At 43.6% G+C, this 17,720-nt stretch overlaps 1 protein-coding gene across 1 annotated transcript in view; it reads left to right on the top strand.

Annotated features, from left to right (window-relative positions):
- The window catches only part of LOC311127143 (terminal nucleotidyltransferase 4B-like), a 29,877-nt gene extending 28,957 nt beyond the window's left edge, over positions 1-920 (top strand). The window contains exon 12 of the mRNA XM_084158908.1: positions 99-920. Coding sequence (XP_084015034.1) covers positions 99-260 — 162 coding nt within the window. The 3' untranslated portion in view covers positions 261-920. The remainder of the gene's footprint in view (positions 1-98) is intronic.
- Positions 921-17,720: the final 16,800 nt, after the last annotated feature.

Raw genomic sequence — 17,720 nt, 5'->3', positions numbered from 1 at the left:
ATTTTAAATTTCAATGGCACAAATAAGGCCTACCAGTGATCTGTTTACTTCCATTAATCTGTTTACTGATCTGGGTGTGTGTCTGTCTTGTTTCCCAGGCCAGGTTGTTCCGCTCGTCCAGTAAAAACACCCACCACGGCCAGCAGAACTCGTCCTCATCCATCAGCCAGAGCCACCCGAGCAGCAAGCCACACTACCAGGGCAACGGCAAGAAGAGGAAACCTCAGCAGCACTCAGAGGCCCAGGACCTCTGCAGATAGGGCCGTCTTGGTCTGCTCAGCAACAGACTGACAGCCTGACTGTCCCACTTCTGCTGCCAGACCCCACACTGACTGAGGAGTAGGATTAAGGATCTGTCTTCTCTCGAGCAACACGCATCTTTTTATAGCTGAAAAAGAACCCAAAAAAAGAAATAGGAAATGCCGGTGCTTAGTTCTTGGACTTGAACTGAAAATCATGAAAGATATGCTCATTTTCTTCCTTGACATAAACATGTTCTACAGTGGCGCTACACACCACATCCAGTACCTACAAATCTTGCCTTTTACCATAGCGCCACCTGGTGTTTTGGAGGAATAAGTGTCTGGAAAGTAATGTGGATTTTGACGAGCATACCTGGAACTTGGCTGGCGAGGAAACTTCAGCAAGAAAAGTTTTTAAAAAAAGAATAAAAGACACAAATTACAAAAATGTACAAAATGTTATATTGAAGAAAGAAAAAAAACATGTACACAGATTTTTAAAGACTAAACCCAAAAATGCAATCTGTAAGTGGAGACGATAATACCATGTTTTTGTTGATGGGCGTTTATTTTTTGGTTGTGTAAGCAGATTATACAAAGATTTTGTACAAAAAAAGACGTGAAAAACCTTTGTGGGAAAAAATGTATCACATAAATAAATGGTTTCTTATGACTTTTTACAGGATAAAACTGATTCAAGACAAATGTAGATGTGCACATTTGGCTGCTAAGCCGAGTAGTGGCAGGTTTGGGTTCCATTGCCAACATAAATCATCAGCATTCTATTTCTACTTGGCTGCTCTTTATGTTTGACAGGCTTCTTTCCTAATTGTACCCCATTCCCTATATAGTGCACTACTTTCACTGAATAGGGTGCCATTTGGGATGCACTAACAGTGTTAGCAGTTGGCCTTAGTCAGGTAACGCGCACACACAGCCCTATAGATTACTGGCTGGCTGGGGACAAATCACTCATTCATACACACAGCTCTATACCACAACAGCAACAGTTTAGATGCTCACTCAGACTCATGGAAACAAAGTCAGAGGACATAATGATTTCAGCAAAATTCTACACATGAAATATGTCAAAGATCCATAGGTGTGGGAGGTAATCTTTTTGTAATTTACCCATTACGAAATGTGTATTTGTTCATGTATTTATGTCTATTAATTATATGAATTATATAGTACTATACACGTTATATGTATTAACACTAGAGCCCATATTTTTGTATCCTCTATTTGGATGGGACAAGTAGGGATATTGGGGAAGTATAATTGGTCGGGTACAGAACCAATGTTGCTGTTCACTTCCCTTTTTTCTTTCAGTGATGAGTGACCAAGTTACTTATGAAACCATTTTGAGTCATAAGTGACATTTTGTTTTAATATGTGGCTGGACTACTTTAAAAGGGAACTGAGTTTTTGGTTGGTTTTATGTTTTTCTGGTAATGTGTCAACAACCCCTTGCTGCAGTGTCTGGTATGTCAACCACTGATTGCAGTTCCACAACTAACCTGTAGATGGTGGCATTACTCGACTCCTTTTTCACAGAACTGGTACCAGCATACTGCATTTGGACCTTTTCTTCAGCGTCATACATTTTAGTCATTTAGTAGACGCTCTTATCCAGAGCGACTTACAGTTAGTGAGTGCATACATTTTTCATACTGGCCCCCAGCAGGAATCGAACCCACAACCCTGGCGTTGCAATCAGTGCATTCGTAAAGTATTCAGACACCTTTACTTTTTCCATGTTATGTTACAGCCTTATTCTAAAATGGATTACGTTTTTTTCCCCCTCAATCTACACACAATACCCCATCATGACAAAGCAAAAACAGGTTTACAAATCTTTGCAAATTAAAAAAATATATAAAACTGACATCACATTTCCATAAGTATTCAGACCCTTTACTCAGTACTTTGTTGACTACAAGCTTAGCACACCTGTATTTGGGGAGTGTCTCCCATTCTTCTCTGTAGAGGCTCTCAAGCTCTGTCATGTTGGACGGGGAGTGTCGCTGCACAGCTATTTTCAGGTCTCTCCAGAGATATTAGATCGGGTTCAAGTCCGGGCTCTGGCTGGGCCACACAAGGACATTCTGAGACTTGTCCCGAAGCCACTCCTGCGTTGTCTTGGCTGTGTGCTTAAGGTCGTTGTCCTGTTGGAAGGTGAACCTTTGCCCCAGTCTGAGGTCCTGAGCGCTCTGGAGCAGGTTTTCATCAAGGATCTCTGTTCTTTGCTCTGTTCCTCTTTCCCTCGATCCTGACTAGTCTCCCAGTCCCTGCCGCTGAAAAACATCCCCACAGCATGATGCTGCCACCATCACGCTTCACCATACGAAGGGTGCCAGGTTTCCTCCAGACTTGACGCTTGGCATTCAGGCCAAAGAGTTGACTCTTGGTTTCATCAAACCAGATCTTGTTTCTCATGCTCAGAGTACTTTAGGTGCCTTTTGGCAAACTCCCACGCGGGCTGTCGTGTGCCTTTTATTGAGGAGTGGCTTCCGTCTAGGCACGTTACCATAAAGGCCTGATTAGGGGAGTGCTGCAGAGATGGTTGTCCTTCTGGAAGGTTCTCTCATCTCCACAGAGGAACTCTAGAGCTCTGTCAGAGTGACCATCGGGTTCTTGGTCACCTCCCTGACCAAGGCACTTCTCCCCCGATTGCTCAGTTTGGCCAGGCGGCCAGCTCGAGGAAGTGTCTTGGTGGTTCCAAACTTCTTCCATTTAAGAATGATGGAGGCCACTGTCTTCTTGGGGACCTTCTATGCTGCAGACATTTTTTGGAACCCTTCCCCAGATCTGTGCCTCGGACAATTCCTTTGACCTCATGGCTTGGTTTTTGCTCTGACATGCACTGTCAACTGTGGGACCTTTTATATAGACAGGTGTGTGCCTTTCCAAATCATGTCCAATCAATTGAATTTACCACAGGTGGACTCCAATCAAGTTGTAGAAACGGCTCAAGGATGATCAATGGAAACAGGATGCACCTGAGCTCAATTTCGAGTCTCATAGCAAAGGGTCTGAATACTTATGTAAATAAGGTATTTCTGTATTTTATTTTTAATAGATTTGCAAAAATGTCTAAACCAGTTTTTGCTTTGTCATTATGGGGTATTGTGTGTAGATTGATGAGGGAAATTTTAATTGAATCAATTTTAGAATAAGGCTGTAACGTAACAAAATGTGGAAAAGGTCTAGGGGTCTGAATACTTGTACTGTATGTGCACTAGATAGATCAGTGTTTCCCAACCCTGGTCCTCGAGGACCCCCAACAGTACACCGTTTCGTTGTAGCCCTGGACAAACACACCTCATTCAACTCATTGAGGGCTTGATGATTAGTTGACAAGTTGAATCAGGTGTGCTTGTCCAGGGTTCCAATAAACATGTGTACTGTTGGGGGATACTGGAGGACCAGGGTTGGGAAACACTGAGATCGATGATCCACTGACTGTAATTTCATTTATACACATAGGAAAGTCTAATTTTAGTTACAATTACTATTTTAGCAAATATGTTAGACTACATATTTGGACGTTTTAGAATGCTGGTTAAAAAATATTGTCCTCAAAGTACAGTTTCGACCTAAATACAGTATATATGTGCTAGTCTGTGTATTTGATTTGACACTGAGGGAACACAAGTCAGGGAACACTGAATGAGTCATCTGTGCCATCACAATCTGTAATCATATCTTCTCACTGCAAGTATTTCAACAAAACTTTATTGACTCATCCAAATTGTAGTTTCTACAGCTATTCAAATCCATGAAATAAAATCCACAGTACAATAATTAAAACTCCTGGTGAATATCCTTTAAGGTATATTCCTGCACCCCTAACAGGAAGAAAGCAGTAACAGAATGTAAGTAACACCTCCATTAGTAGGCAAGTTTGCAAAACCACTGGGGGAACAGACCATTTTTTGTTGTTGACTTAAACCAATATCAATCAAATGTATTTAAAAAGCCCTTTTTACATCAGCAGATGTCACAAAGTGCTATACAGAAACCCAGCCTAAAACCCCAAACAGCAAGCAATGCAGATGTAGAAGCACCGGAAACCTAGGAAGAAACCTAGAGAGGAACCAGGCTCTGAGGGGTGGCCAGTCCCCTTCTGGCTGTGCGGGGTGGAGATTATAACAGTACATGGCCATTAAAGCCAGATTTTTCTCCAAGATGTTCAAACGTTCATAGATGACCAGCAGGGTCAAATAATAATCACAGTGGTTGTAGAGGTTGCAACAGGTCAGTACATCAAGAGTAAATGTCACTTGGCTTTTCATAGTCGGGCATTTAGAGGTTGAAATAGCAGGTGAGCGAGAGAGTCGAAAACAGCAGGTCTGGGAGAAGGTAGCACGTCTGGTGAACAGGTCAGGGTTCCATAGCCGCAGGCAGATGAGTTAAACCAATAGATGTAAAGACAATCATGCAAGCAACACCAAAACCGCTATAACTATCTTCTGTTCACTCTTCATGTGGGTGTGAGGCCACCGTACGCTACTTGATTAACATCTTTTCCGCATTCAAAAGCAAGCCCTCAAGAGCGCGCGCAGAATGCGCACCAGGACTCCGAGATCATTTCGCTCGCGGTGAAATTACAACTAAGCTTGCCTTGCCTTTCAGAGTGGAGAAGAGAAGAATTCGTCCACCACGAAGTCGTCTCTATAATACGTTCATTCTACTTTTAGAGACTACTGGTATACGTTTGCATAAAAAAAAACAGGTAAGACTCATTCTTTTAATTTGGGTTTGCGCAAGTGTTTATATGATGTAAACTACTGAGAGGAATTTTCCCTTTGTGGTAGGCTACCCCAGTGTAAAAAGTTGTCACATCATTTACTGAGCATAAATTTAGGTTGCGCATTTCGAAGTCTATTCTTTTGGATGTTGTCTATCCGTGTTACAATGTTGGGTTTTAATGTAGCCTACAAATCCCACCACATATTCTTTTCTGAACAAAACCCGGAGGCTCACCTTGGCTTTACGTTAGTACTTAGAGAGGTAGTACATTGTGGGAGGCAACCAGTCTGTCTTGCGCAGGACTGCCCAATTCCGGGCCTGGGGGGCCGAAACACTTCAGGTTTTCATCCTCCTAACCAGGGACTCATTCAGAACTGGGACACCAGGTGAGGGCAATTAACTACCAGGTAGAAACAAAAACCAGAAGTGTTTAGGCCCTGAATTGGGTAGACCTGGTCTAGAGAGCAGAGACTAGTAGAAAAGCGCATCCCTTTTGAAGACAGTAGAATCAACTTTACCTTGTCCACTTTTTAAGTGGGGACCTACCTTTTGTATTATAGCGCATTATAATAAATATTTGTTTAAGTACACCTAATAATCTATTCAACCTAAAATCAGTTTTGGATTTGCACAATTGTAGCCTATATAATAATAATAATAATAATAATAATAATAATAATAATGATAGGCATATTTATCAAAATATAGAGGACCAGATCTGTAGTGTCTGTGACTATGTGTCCATCTAAAAACGGTCCCATTGATTAGTAAATTATAAAGGCTATGTTTTTACAAATATGCAGCAGTATCTCTTTTAAGAATATGATTTGAAGGGTTTATCCCTTGATATTTACCCTTAGCCTTTCAGCTCATCAGGTTTCCTTTGTTTCTCAGTGGCCTGCCCGTGGGAGATAAGCAGGGTGAATCTTCCCCTTATTCCCTACAAAAACAGGAAACCTGAAAGCCTCCAGTGTATTTCGTCACATCATAATACAATATTATGTTACACTTAGAAATACAGTGAGTGGTGTGCATTGATTTGCCCATATATGGTCCCAAAATCTGAGAGTTTTACTGTATTTGACTCATAAAATGTTTAAATTGTTGGAAGAATGAAAAAGAACATCTGAGGTTCTCCCTCTTAGTAGGCTACCAAGAAGTGTAATCAAGAGATTGAGCGGTGTTTATTTTTCTGGAAAAGAGCCTAGCTTAAAAAATACAATTTACTGGGGGTATAAGTGGGGCATTTCCTAACCCAAGTTTCTAGACCGAGTTTGTATCTCAGTCTAGCGGTACAACACTATCCCACCGTGTGACGCGTTTACCGACCTGTGCCTGTTTGGCAACGCTTTTCCCACGTCTGTGGGTATATCCGTGGTCGGTGGATAGTTCTGATTCTGCGAACAGTGCCCAGGAAATAATTAAATCAAATTGTTAGATGCTACCATCCCATCCTCCAAAGCAAAACCAAATATGGATTCCATGTTGTTCTTGCTTTGCACGTTCAGTCTGTGTTTCACACTGTTTGTCCTAGCTAATCAGCCTTGCAATATGGGTACCATGTTCGGTCTAGAAACTGGGCTAGGCATCTCTTTGTTTGTGCTCCAGTTTGAGCTCTGATGAACTGTCATTGTAGCAGACAGACCAGGAATGAACCCAGAGCAGATCAAATAGTCTGGTCTACAAGAGCTTTCGATTTGTGAGGAATGGATAATGGCTTGACCTTCAGAGTGGTGCTTTCACAGGTAAAGAGCAAAATGTGTGTTTACCTGTTATATAAAATCTTAAAGAACAATATACTGTACAGGTATGGACAACATGGATGCTGCTATCATCATGAAATAAATGCAAACCTGATTTGGTAAACAATAAGTAGCGCTGACATGTTATCTTTTTTTCCATGTAATTCATTTGGAAAAAACAATCATGGCTATGCATGAAGGTGGATTTAAACAGGCTTATGCAAGTTACAGTGAATGTGACAAATAAGACGGCAATATCTTGTCTCATCCTTTGCTGCACAGCTGTGTGTAACAGCTGGCCACTGCAGACTGTATTGCCTTCAATTTGGGTCAGAATGGGGTCATTGGCACAATCCCAACAGAACCATCCTTAATCCAGATAATTTCCCTCGTGTGGTGAATTGCATATAATATATAACTGCTTGTAGCCTAGTAAGCCCAAGGTATTGATGCCATTTCAGTGTCTCTTATGTCAGACAGCTCACTCTGCGCTAGCAAAGAAGAGCCATCTGCATATAGATGTCACCAGTGCATACATTGGGCTTTGTATATGCTATGTGTATCATTTGGCTGATTACATCACTAATCCATTGTCAGTTTGACTCACATTGAGGCAGGGGCTTGCTGCTCATGGTTAGTGAGTCACTGTTATGTCAGTGTTTAGTGTCCTCGTAGTAGAGAACAGTTAGATCGGTCTAAACAGTGAGAGGTGTTTTAACATTTCCCATTGATATTGTAATTATCTATCGTGTTCTCTCCGTAATGTGATGTCTACTGCGCCGCGGTAGTTATGGAAAAGCGGGTACTTTGATAGATTTCAGTTTGATGAGTTGGGAGGGAGCAGAGCATAGCAGGCCTCCCTACATTCACTGAGGAACAAGTCTACACTGGCTGGATGATGCCAGGTTCTCCAGCCTCATTGAACGTTTTGTGTTGAATCTCTAATCATTGTTTTGCCTGAGTTGTTTTTCCTACATCATGGGGTGTTTGTCCTGTATGGCTGTCTGTCTGACCCTGTTTGTTTGCGTGTCAGACTATATTGCAGGCAAATATTCTGATTTGTCAGCAATTATTAACTTCCCTAAAATCGCTAACTTTTAGGGGCCTGATTAAAGGGGAAGAAATATATTGAAGAGTTTGTAGCTGTTGATTCCACTGGATCGGAGGAAGAATTATATTCAATTGGTTCATGGAACCTACAGTATGGGAGAAGAAGACACGATAAGGGACATGCTGTATGCAGCGCCATGTTGAATTCAACATGTTTCCAATTGGTGGTAAAGACAGTACAGACAGTGAAGATATACAGGCAGCTACAACAGGAAGTAAAAGTGTCTGTTTGCAGGTCTCTTGAGAACGGGGGTCGCCACAATCTGTCAGAGCCACCCCCTGTGTAGTGAAACACACTCACACACTCTCCCCTACTAGCTCTCCTGTGTGGAAGACTGGTGCCACTCCTCCACCTCCTGGAACCCCTGAGAGTTTCAAATGCTCTATTTGCTCCAGTGCTCCCTCTGCTTACGTAGATTAGTGTTTCACAGAGTATTAAGGAATTTACTTTGTGTGTTCCAGTTGATAAAATAATGAAACTTCAGCCTCAGAGCAGATACTGGTATGATGATTTGGCCGGCCCCGACCTGATCTGCTCTCTTATCGCTGTGTGTTGGGAGGGGCCCTGACAGACCTACCTCTCCCTAGTGCTAAAGACTTCCTTCCTCTTTCTCCTGGGGAAGAATTTGTGCCCCCCTGCCAACTCCCCTTAGCTGGAGCACTGCTGAAGCAGACAGTCAGACACAGACCGACACACACACACACAATTGATTGTGATATCTCTTTTTCCACACCTTGTCCTCCGTCTCACTATGCCCATCTCCTTCGATCGGCCTCTCTCTCTCTCCCCTCAGCCTCTCTCTCTCTCTCTCTCTCTTTCCCCCCATCCCCTCGGCCTCTCTCTCTCTCTCTCTCTCCCCCATCCCCTCGGCCTCTCTCTCTCTCTCCCCCCATCCCCTCGGCCTCACTCTCTCTCCCCCCCCATCCCCTCCTCCCCCTCTCTTGGTTGACATGAGGATGCTTCAGTGTGGACAGTGTGCTAATCCCTGGGAACACACAATGAGGACTAATCTGACTCATTAACTCTGACTGCAGGGCCTCCAGCCAAGGCCCTCTACTAATCCTGCTGCACCACAACCACCCACCCATCATGATCATACTGTACACATGCAACACAGACTGACAGAATGTTATGCACTCTCAGTGAGATGGACTAAAAACAATGGGTTTATTCGTTCAAAACAAAGTTTCTAGTTGAGTAATGACATGTATGTAGCAGACGTTGTTTTGGTAGAGGATTTATTCCTCAATGTTATGTCTGGTGGTAAGAAATTATTTAGGAGGGGGTTGGATGTAGGCTATAACTTGTGCATTTAGCATTCCATTGCTGTTGAATGCTCTAACACAGAACATGTTTGATCTATTTACAGTGTGCCACTTGGCAAGTCCTGTTCTTCATACCTGTTAGCTGCAACATACCTGTGAGGTCAAAGGAGCGTTGGGTGGACATGACCTTATGGGTGAAGTCCCCCTGTTGTCACTCCCAGGATATCCGTCTCTATTGTGTCCTGTAAGCGTAGGAAGTTTACCCCCTAAAAAAGCAGGGCATGAGGACGACATTATTGGGAGCAAGGTTCCTCCGAAGCAGCTAAAGGATAAGAGACCATTGGATATGATCATCTACATACTAACCGTAGGCTGTTCTTAACTCCTCTGTTATAAAAGGCCCAACTTGACAATCAACCTTTGTCACAGACATGCACTAATGTAATGTATGCTGTGGGAGGGTTGACTTTGATTTAATGGAAACAATCACATTACCTGTAGGTCACAACACGTCACTGTTGAAGTTCTATTATGTACAGGAAGTGTTATTTGTTTTATTTAGATATAAACGTATTCTCATTATATTCAAATATATGCAAATGAGTCCAACCAACAATAATACTGTATATTATGTAAACATTCTAGCAGATGCTCTTATCCAGAACGACTTACAGTAAGTAGTTAGTGCGTACATTTGTTTGTACTGGTCCCCCGTGGGAATCAAACCCACAACCCTGGCTTTGCAAGCGCCATGCTCTACCAACTGAGCCACATGGGACCCATTGCAAACATTTATTTAATAATTGTATCATTACTGGCATACTGTGAGCTGGCACACTGACTAGAATATAGCTCATTGCTTAGCCAGGACACAACAGATAGTGGGCCGTCTGTCTGACTCAGCCTGCCATGATCACAGCTGTTGTTGCAGACTGAGCCTCTAGTCTGCTACTCTATAATGATTCAAGTCTTACTACCTCTATTCCTCAGTCAGCTACTCTACAGTCTGACACTCGTATTACGGCCCAGAACACCTGCAGTCAGCAGAGTTTGGTTCAGACTATGCGTGTTGTGTGCTGCCTTTTGTGAGGTGTGCCACTACCTACCCAGCATGTGCCTTAGTAGCCAGGCTGGCAGGCAGGCAGGCAGGCAGGCAGGCAGTCTTTACACCTCATCAGGGACGGCCTGTTCAATAGGGCGATATGGGCGACGCACTGCCAAACGGGAAAAGGAAGGGATTTTTTTTCTAATCAATTATATCACGGCAACAGTAGTTATCAGTGTTCTAATCTGATCTGACTGCCACTAAATGTCAAATCAGGCTAAAGTCGTGCTTCAAATGGCCCCGCCCGTTTTTGGGGCGATTTCAGTCAGGTTGAAAATCGCCCAGAAGTCTCTCATAGCCTGTCATGTAAAATCTATTTTTTTCAAATTTCAAAGCTTTCAATACATTCTCTATGGGTGTCTGAGGGCTTGCACTTACGCGCTTTCGTCATACGTGACGTAACCATGAACGTAACTAAGAAAATAGCGGCTAGCAGCGTCTCTGTTGCGACCTGCAGTGTGGCGTTATCTTATGTTTTTAATTTGTACACTTAGTGGCGTTATTTTATGTTTTTAATTTGTAGACTTAGTTTACAAACATTCTGCCAACCATGGATTTCCAGTGGTGGGTTTTGGACTGATCTTGTTGATCGTGTACATACCCGCTACGAACGGACTAAATAATGAAAACGCTGCTGGCAGCGGAATCCAATACAGCTGGGAGACTTGGCTGGATGACAGAGTCCCGGACAGAGAAGTGGAGCCGGCCGGCTTCACCCTGGTCAGAGCGGACCGCGATCCTGGTAAGAGAGCGACTCTGTACCCCCGACATTGAACTGCTTTCTGTGTCACTGCGACCTTACTATCTGCCCCGTGAGTTCCCCCAATTGTTTGTTACCGTTGTGTACTGTTGATAATCACAAGTTTACTGGAGAACTGAGACCAAGTAGAGACTTTGGACAGGGTGGATATGGTATAATAAAGGCAGTTTATTCAGAGGTAAAGATATCTGGAATCGCGTGCACGGACTCGTTCGTCAAACTCTTAGGGAGCTATCTGAAGAGAGCCCCGAAAACATTGTGTGCAGACATTTTATACAATAAATGATGTAGGTTGAATCTAGTAGTTCTGATCTTCTGATTGGTCCTGATGAGTTGGGCGAGGTCCCCTCCACTGTTGCATTGGCTCTGAGTCGGGTTCTCTGTCTTCAAATGTTCAGCCTAAAGAGAGGGGATTTTTGTGTGTGTGTGTGTGTGTGTGTTTAACAGTGATGATGTGTGTGTGTGTGTGTGTGTGTTATCAGTGATGATGTGTGTGTGTGTGTGTGTGTGTGTGTCCTCAGAGCAAGAACTCGTGAGTTGGAAGAACTGAGAGACCTATGGCGTGGGTGTTGTCCTTGGCCACCTGCTGACAAGGCTGACAAGATAGGACTCTTTTGTCCATTGTTATAGGATAGGAACAGCATTGATTGAAAACAAACGCCCAACACAAAATGGGTCATGCACAAGATTTTAGTCAGACCAAGCTATAACATTATATATTTACTACGACAGTACATTCAACCAAAAGCTAATATAACAAAGGCATCAGAGATTATTTATAATCTGTCACAGAAACTGGAATCCATCTCCCCAGATCAGTCAATAAATGCTTCTGGTATTGACTTATATGCTGCCCCTGTCTTCATGTTGTTGCTGGACATATCTTTTTTAAAATGTGTGTAGGTCACCTAAATCATCAGAAAAATTGCCCCTCCTGAGAATTTTTTCAGGAGCCGCCACTGCACCTCATTTACATGATGATTACCAGACCACTGTTGGCAGATTAGAGAATTACTGGATGTGATTGTTGCAACATAGGAGGGAAACTAGATGGAAGGTTTGACCTTCTTCCACTATTCCCAGCACATGCTTAGGTTGTACAGTACAGAGGTTAAGGTAGCTAAATTTGGTTGTCACATGATTTTTGGCTGTGACAGGCTAATTTCCCCCTCGTCAATCTCTTGAGATGTGAACAAAAGAGACCTTAGTACAGACCTTAGGACTAACCTCTAACCAGATGGCCTGGCTAATTGCCTGGATCCATCCGAGAAGTCTGTATATAAGGAGTTGCTGAGTGTTATGATCCTGATCATACTAGATGTAATGAAGGAATGCCAGGCACTGGCCGTAATATCTCTGACTCTCTGGATTTCCCTGAATGTCATCTCTGTTCTCTCACACTCAATGTCATCACATGCTGATGGACAAGTCTATCTGAGGGAGCTGTGACTCATTAGTTTACCTCATGACAGACTTGTCATGTGGTCTTTTTAACTGTCAGAAATGGTTCAACTTCTGAGTCTGTCAATAATATTGAGTTAGATTTTCTCAAAAGGCCGTCGGCAGTACACTGAACAAAAATATAAACGCATGTAAAGTGCTGGTCCCATGTTTCATGAGCTGAAATAAAATACATTTTCCATGCGCACAAAAAGCGTATTTCTCTCAAATGTTGTGCACAAATTTGTTTACATCCTTGTTAGTGAGTATTTTATCCTTTGTTTAGATAATCCATCCACCTGACAGGTGTGGCATATCAAGAAGCTGATTAAACAGCATGATCATTTCACAGGTGCACCTTGGCTAGGGACAATAAAAGGCCACTCTAAAATGTGCAGTTTTGCAACACAATGCCACAGATGTGTCAAGTTTTGAGGGAGCATGCAATAGGCATGCTGACTGCAGGAATGTCCACCAGAGATGTTTCCAGAGAATTGAATGTTCAATTCTCTACCATAAGCTGCCTCCAACATAGTTTTAGAGAATTTGGCAGTACGTCCAACCGGCCTCACAACCGCAGACCACGTGTAACCACGCCAGCCCAGGACCTCTACATCCGGCTTCTTCACCTGCAGGATTGTCTGGGGGGGGGGGGGGGGGGGGGTATTTTGTCTGTAATAAAGCCCTTTTGTGCGGAACAACTCATTCTGATTTGCTGGGCCTGGCTCCCTAGTGAGTGGGCCTGGCTCCCAAGTGGGTGGGCCTATGCGAAATCCATAGATTAGGGCCTAATGAATTTATTTCAATTGACTGATTTCCTTAAATGAACTGTAACTCAGCAAAATCTCTGAAATTGTTGCGTTTTATAGTTCAGTATAGATAAAAGAGTTAAAATTCCCCCGAAGCAGACCCATAGTCTGAGGATGTGCTTTCTTTTCAATGCTTTCAAACAAAAGATTAGTTTGCATGTGGCAGGTTTTCTTTTCCAATAGGCTTTAGATTCAAATTCAGATAAATGTTTTACCAAAAAGATTAAATCAAAGTTTATTTGTCACGTACACAAATTTGCCGATGCTATCGCACGTGCAGCAAAATGCTTGTTTTTAGCTCCAAGATGTTTGGATGTCAAAGTGTGTAGCATTGCAATATGCAGAATAGCAGCTGTTACAGATTTCATCCAGCTAGTATTACCCTGAGCCTCTGTGAGCACCGGCAGTCTCTTTTGAAGAGCTGAGGAGACTCCCACTCAGTGAGACTGTCTTGGGGGCGTATAGGCCTATTTGAATCCTATAGACTAAGAACCATATATTTTTACATTTTTAGTCATTTAGCAGACGCTCTTATCCAGAGCGACTTACATTATCTTTTTATTTTTTTATTTTTCATACTGGCCCCCCGTGGGAATCGAACCCACAACCCTGGCGTTGCAAACGCCATGCTCTACCAACTGAGCTACATCCCTGCCGGCCATTCCCTCCCCTACCCTGGATGACGCTGGGCCAATTGTGGGCCGCCCCATGGGTCTCCCGGTCGCGGCCGGCTACGACAGAGCCTGGATTCGAACCAGGATCTCTAGTGGCACAGCTAGCACTGCGACGCAGTGCCTTAGACCACTCGGGAGTCCAAGTGCGTTTTGAAAAAAAAAATGATAGACATGATTAATCATTATAAAAAGTATGGCAAGGAAGTATGAAATCAAAAACTTGCAAGCATAATTGATAGAAGTGTGACTACACAATCTTTCAATAATGAGACTCTTGATGTGGTATACACATTCCAAAAAATATACATATTTGACCATATCATAATTGTTGTGGTTCTTCGTTGCAAGGGTTCATTTGTTTCTCCCGTTTTGAAGTGGATGGGTGTTATCGTGAGATGGTGCTTAGAGTTCTCCATCCCATCAGTGGAGAAAGAGCTCTTCTCATTATTGTCCAGTTAATTGTTCCATTTCCAGGAAACCACTGGAAGCCCTTGTGAAACCACTCATCAGAATCCACCATAATGCAGCTGGGCGATTTAAAACATTCCAACACGAACACACACACACACACACTCACCCACTCCCTAAATGGTGGGATGGATAAAAGTCCACAGTGTGCTTGTTTGCAATTAGCTACAAATACTTCTAGATATGCTCTAGAGATGACAACTCTATGCATGTGTGTACAAGTTGTCTGAGTCAATGTGTGTGTATACACTGTATGCGTGTTTCTGCCTAGCGTGTGATTGTGCGTGTGGGTGGGTGTGTGTCTCTGTGTGTGGGTGTTATTCTCTTTTTCAATCTTTTTATTTTTTTGCCGCCTTTATGCTTGTGGCTCAAGGACGTTGTGTTATGCCTATGACAGCGCCCCAACTGGATAAGTGCCATTGATGATGCCTAGCCTTTCACAGCTCACCTAGCTACAATATTTTAGCTGAAAGCAGGGTGTCCTTTTTATCAAAGACAATGCCATTTGGGGACTAGTCAGAGGCGGTATTTTGAGTTCTAACAAATAAGTGGGGTGACTTCATCGCCATTACTGTCCAATTGGAACAGAGGGTTAGAGGGTGCGGTCCTTGGTTTGGTGAGTGTTTATCTAAATACTTTGCTAATATGGAAGTGCAATGCGTTGCTAATGTAAAAGACGCAAGCTCTCATTGTTACGAAGTGAGTCTAACGATGCAATATTATGTCTTACAGGTTGTGTAGTGGACCTGGACTGTAATGTATTATTGTTGTTATTGTACGGATGTACTGTATGCTCTCTCTCGAATGTGTGTTGCTTGTGTGCCACAGCGAGGTTTGCAGTAGCTGGAGGGACGGTTGCAGACTGGAAATGTGTTCAACAGACCCTCATTGTGCTCGGTTAGTTAATGACTGATTTTTCATGATTGGGTCTCTGTTTGAAGAGAGGTTGTTGAGGACCTGTCTGGCTGAATAGTGAGGAACACACTGACCCTAAGCTGGAGGAGGCAGGAAGGGATGCAGGGATCGGATGGACTTTGGCTGGTCTATTGATTTGAGAAGACCACACCACAGTGAGCGAATGGATGCTTTTGTGTTTTGCCTTGCGAGCAACTGGATCTTCTAGGTGTGGGGCAGCGGCCACATACCATCCTTTTGTCATGCTGTCAGTCACACAAGGACCAGGGCTGTCATCAATTGTACAGTGGGGGAAAAAAGTATTTAGTCAGCCACCAATTGTGCATGTTCTCCCACTTAAAAAGATGAGAGAGGCCTGTAATTTTCATCATAGGTACACGTCAACTATGACAGACAAATTGAGAAAAAAAAATCCTGAAAATCACATTGTAGGATTTTTAATGAATTTATTTGCAAATTATGGTGGAAAATAAGTATTTGGTCACCTACAAACAAGCAAGATTTCTGGCTCTCACAGACCTGTAACTTCTTCTTTAAGAGGCTCCTCTGTCCTCCACTCGTTACCTGTATTAATGGCACCTGTTTGAACTTGTTATCAGTATAAAAGACACCTGTCCACAACCTCAAACAGTCACACTCCAAACTCCACTATGGCCAAGACCAAAGAGCTGTCAAAGGACACCAGAAACAAAATTGTAGACCTGCACCAGGCTGGGAAGACTGAATCTGCAATAGGTAAGCAGCTTGGTGTGAAGAAATCAACTGTGGGAGCAATTATTAGGAAATGGAAGACATACAAGACCACTGATAATCTCCCTCGATCTGGGGCTCCACGCAAGATCTCACCCCGTGGGGTCAAAATGATCACAAGCAAAAATCCCAGAACCACACGGGGGGACCTAGTGAATGACCTGCAGAGAGCTGAGACCAAAGTAACAAAGCCTACCATCAGTAACACACTACGCCGCCAGGGACTCAAATCCTGCAGTGCCAGACGTGTCCCCCTGCTTAAGCCAGTACATGTCCAGGCCCGTCTGAAGTTTGCTAGAGTGCATTTGGATGATCCAGAAGAGGATTGGGAGAATGTCATATGGTCAGATGAAACCAAAATATAACTTTTTGGTAAAAACTCAACTCGTCGTATTTGGAGGACAAAGAATGCTGAGTTGCATCCAAAGAACACCATACCTACTGTGAAGCATGGGGGTGGAAACATCATGCTTTGGGGCTGTTTTTCTGCAAAGGGACCAGGACGACTGATCCGTGTAAAGGAAAGAATGAATGGGGCCATGTATCGTGAGATTTTGAGTGAAAACCTCCTTCCATCAGCAAGGGCATTGAAGATGAAACGTGGCTGGGTCTTTCAGCATGACAATGATCCCAAACACACCGCCCGGGCAACGAAGGAGTGGCTTTGTAAGAAGCATTTCAAGGTCCTGGAGTGGCCTAGCCAGTCTCCAGATCTCAACCCCATAGAAAATCTTTGGAGGGAGTTGAAAGTCCATGTTGCCCAGCGACAGCCCCAAAACATCACTGCTCTAGAGGAGATCTGCATGGAGGAATGGGCCAAAATAATCAATTTTCAATCAATTTTATTTTATATAGCCCTTCTTACATCAGCTAATATCTCGAAGTGCTGTACAGAAACCCAGCCTAAAACCCCAAACAGCTAGTAATGCAGGTGTAGAAGCACGGTGGCTAGGAAAAACTCCCTAGAAAGGCGAAAACCTAGGAAGAAACCTAGAGAGGAACCAGGCTATGAGGGGTGGCCAGTCCTCTTCTGGCTGTGCCGGGTGGAGATTATAACAGAACCATGCCAAGATGTTCAAAAATGTTCATAAGTGACAAGCATGGTCAAATAATAATCAGGAATAAATCTCAGTTGGCTTTTCATAGCCGATCATTAAGAGTTGAAAACAGCAGGTCTGGGACAGGTAGGGGTTCCATAACCGCAGGCAGAACAGTTGAAACTGGAATAGCAGCAAGGCCAGGCGGACTGGGGACAGCAAGGAGTCACCACGGCCGGTAGTCCCGACGTATGGTCCTAGGGCTCAGGTCTCTCAGTTGGCTTTTCATAGCCGATCATTAAGAGTTGAAAACAGCAGGTCTGGGACAGGTAGGGGTTTCGTAGCCGCAGGCAGAACAGTTGAAACTGGAATAGCAGCAAGGCCAGGCGGACTGGGGACAGCAAGGTGTCATCATGCCCGGTAGTCCTGACGTATGGTCCTAGGGCTCAGGTTCTCAGAGAGAAAGAGAGAACGAGAGAATTAGAGAGAGCATACTTAAATTCACACAGGACACTGGATAAGACAGGAGAAGTACTCCAGGTATAACCAACTAACCCCAGCCCCCCGACACATAAACTACTGCAGCATAAATACTGGAGGCTGAGACAGGAGCGGTCCGGAGACACTGTGGCCCCATCCGAAGAAAC

The sequence above is a fragment of the Coregonus lavaretus genome (genome assembly GCF_964263955.1).
Source record: "Coregonus lavaretus genome assembly, chromosome: 4".
Taxonomy (NCBI): Eukaryota; Metazoa; Chordata; class Actinopteri; order Salmoniformes; family Salmonidae; genus Coregonus; species Coregonus lavaretus.
The sequence above is the reverse complement of the archived record's forward strand: the minus strand, read 5'-3'. Positions and strand labels throughout refer to the sequence as shown.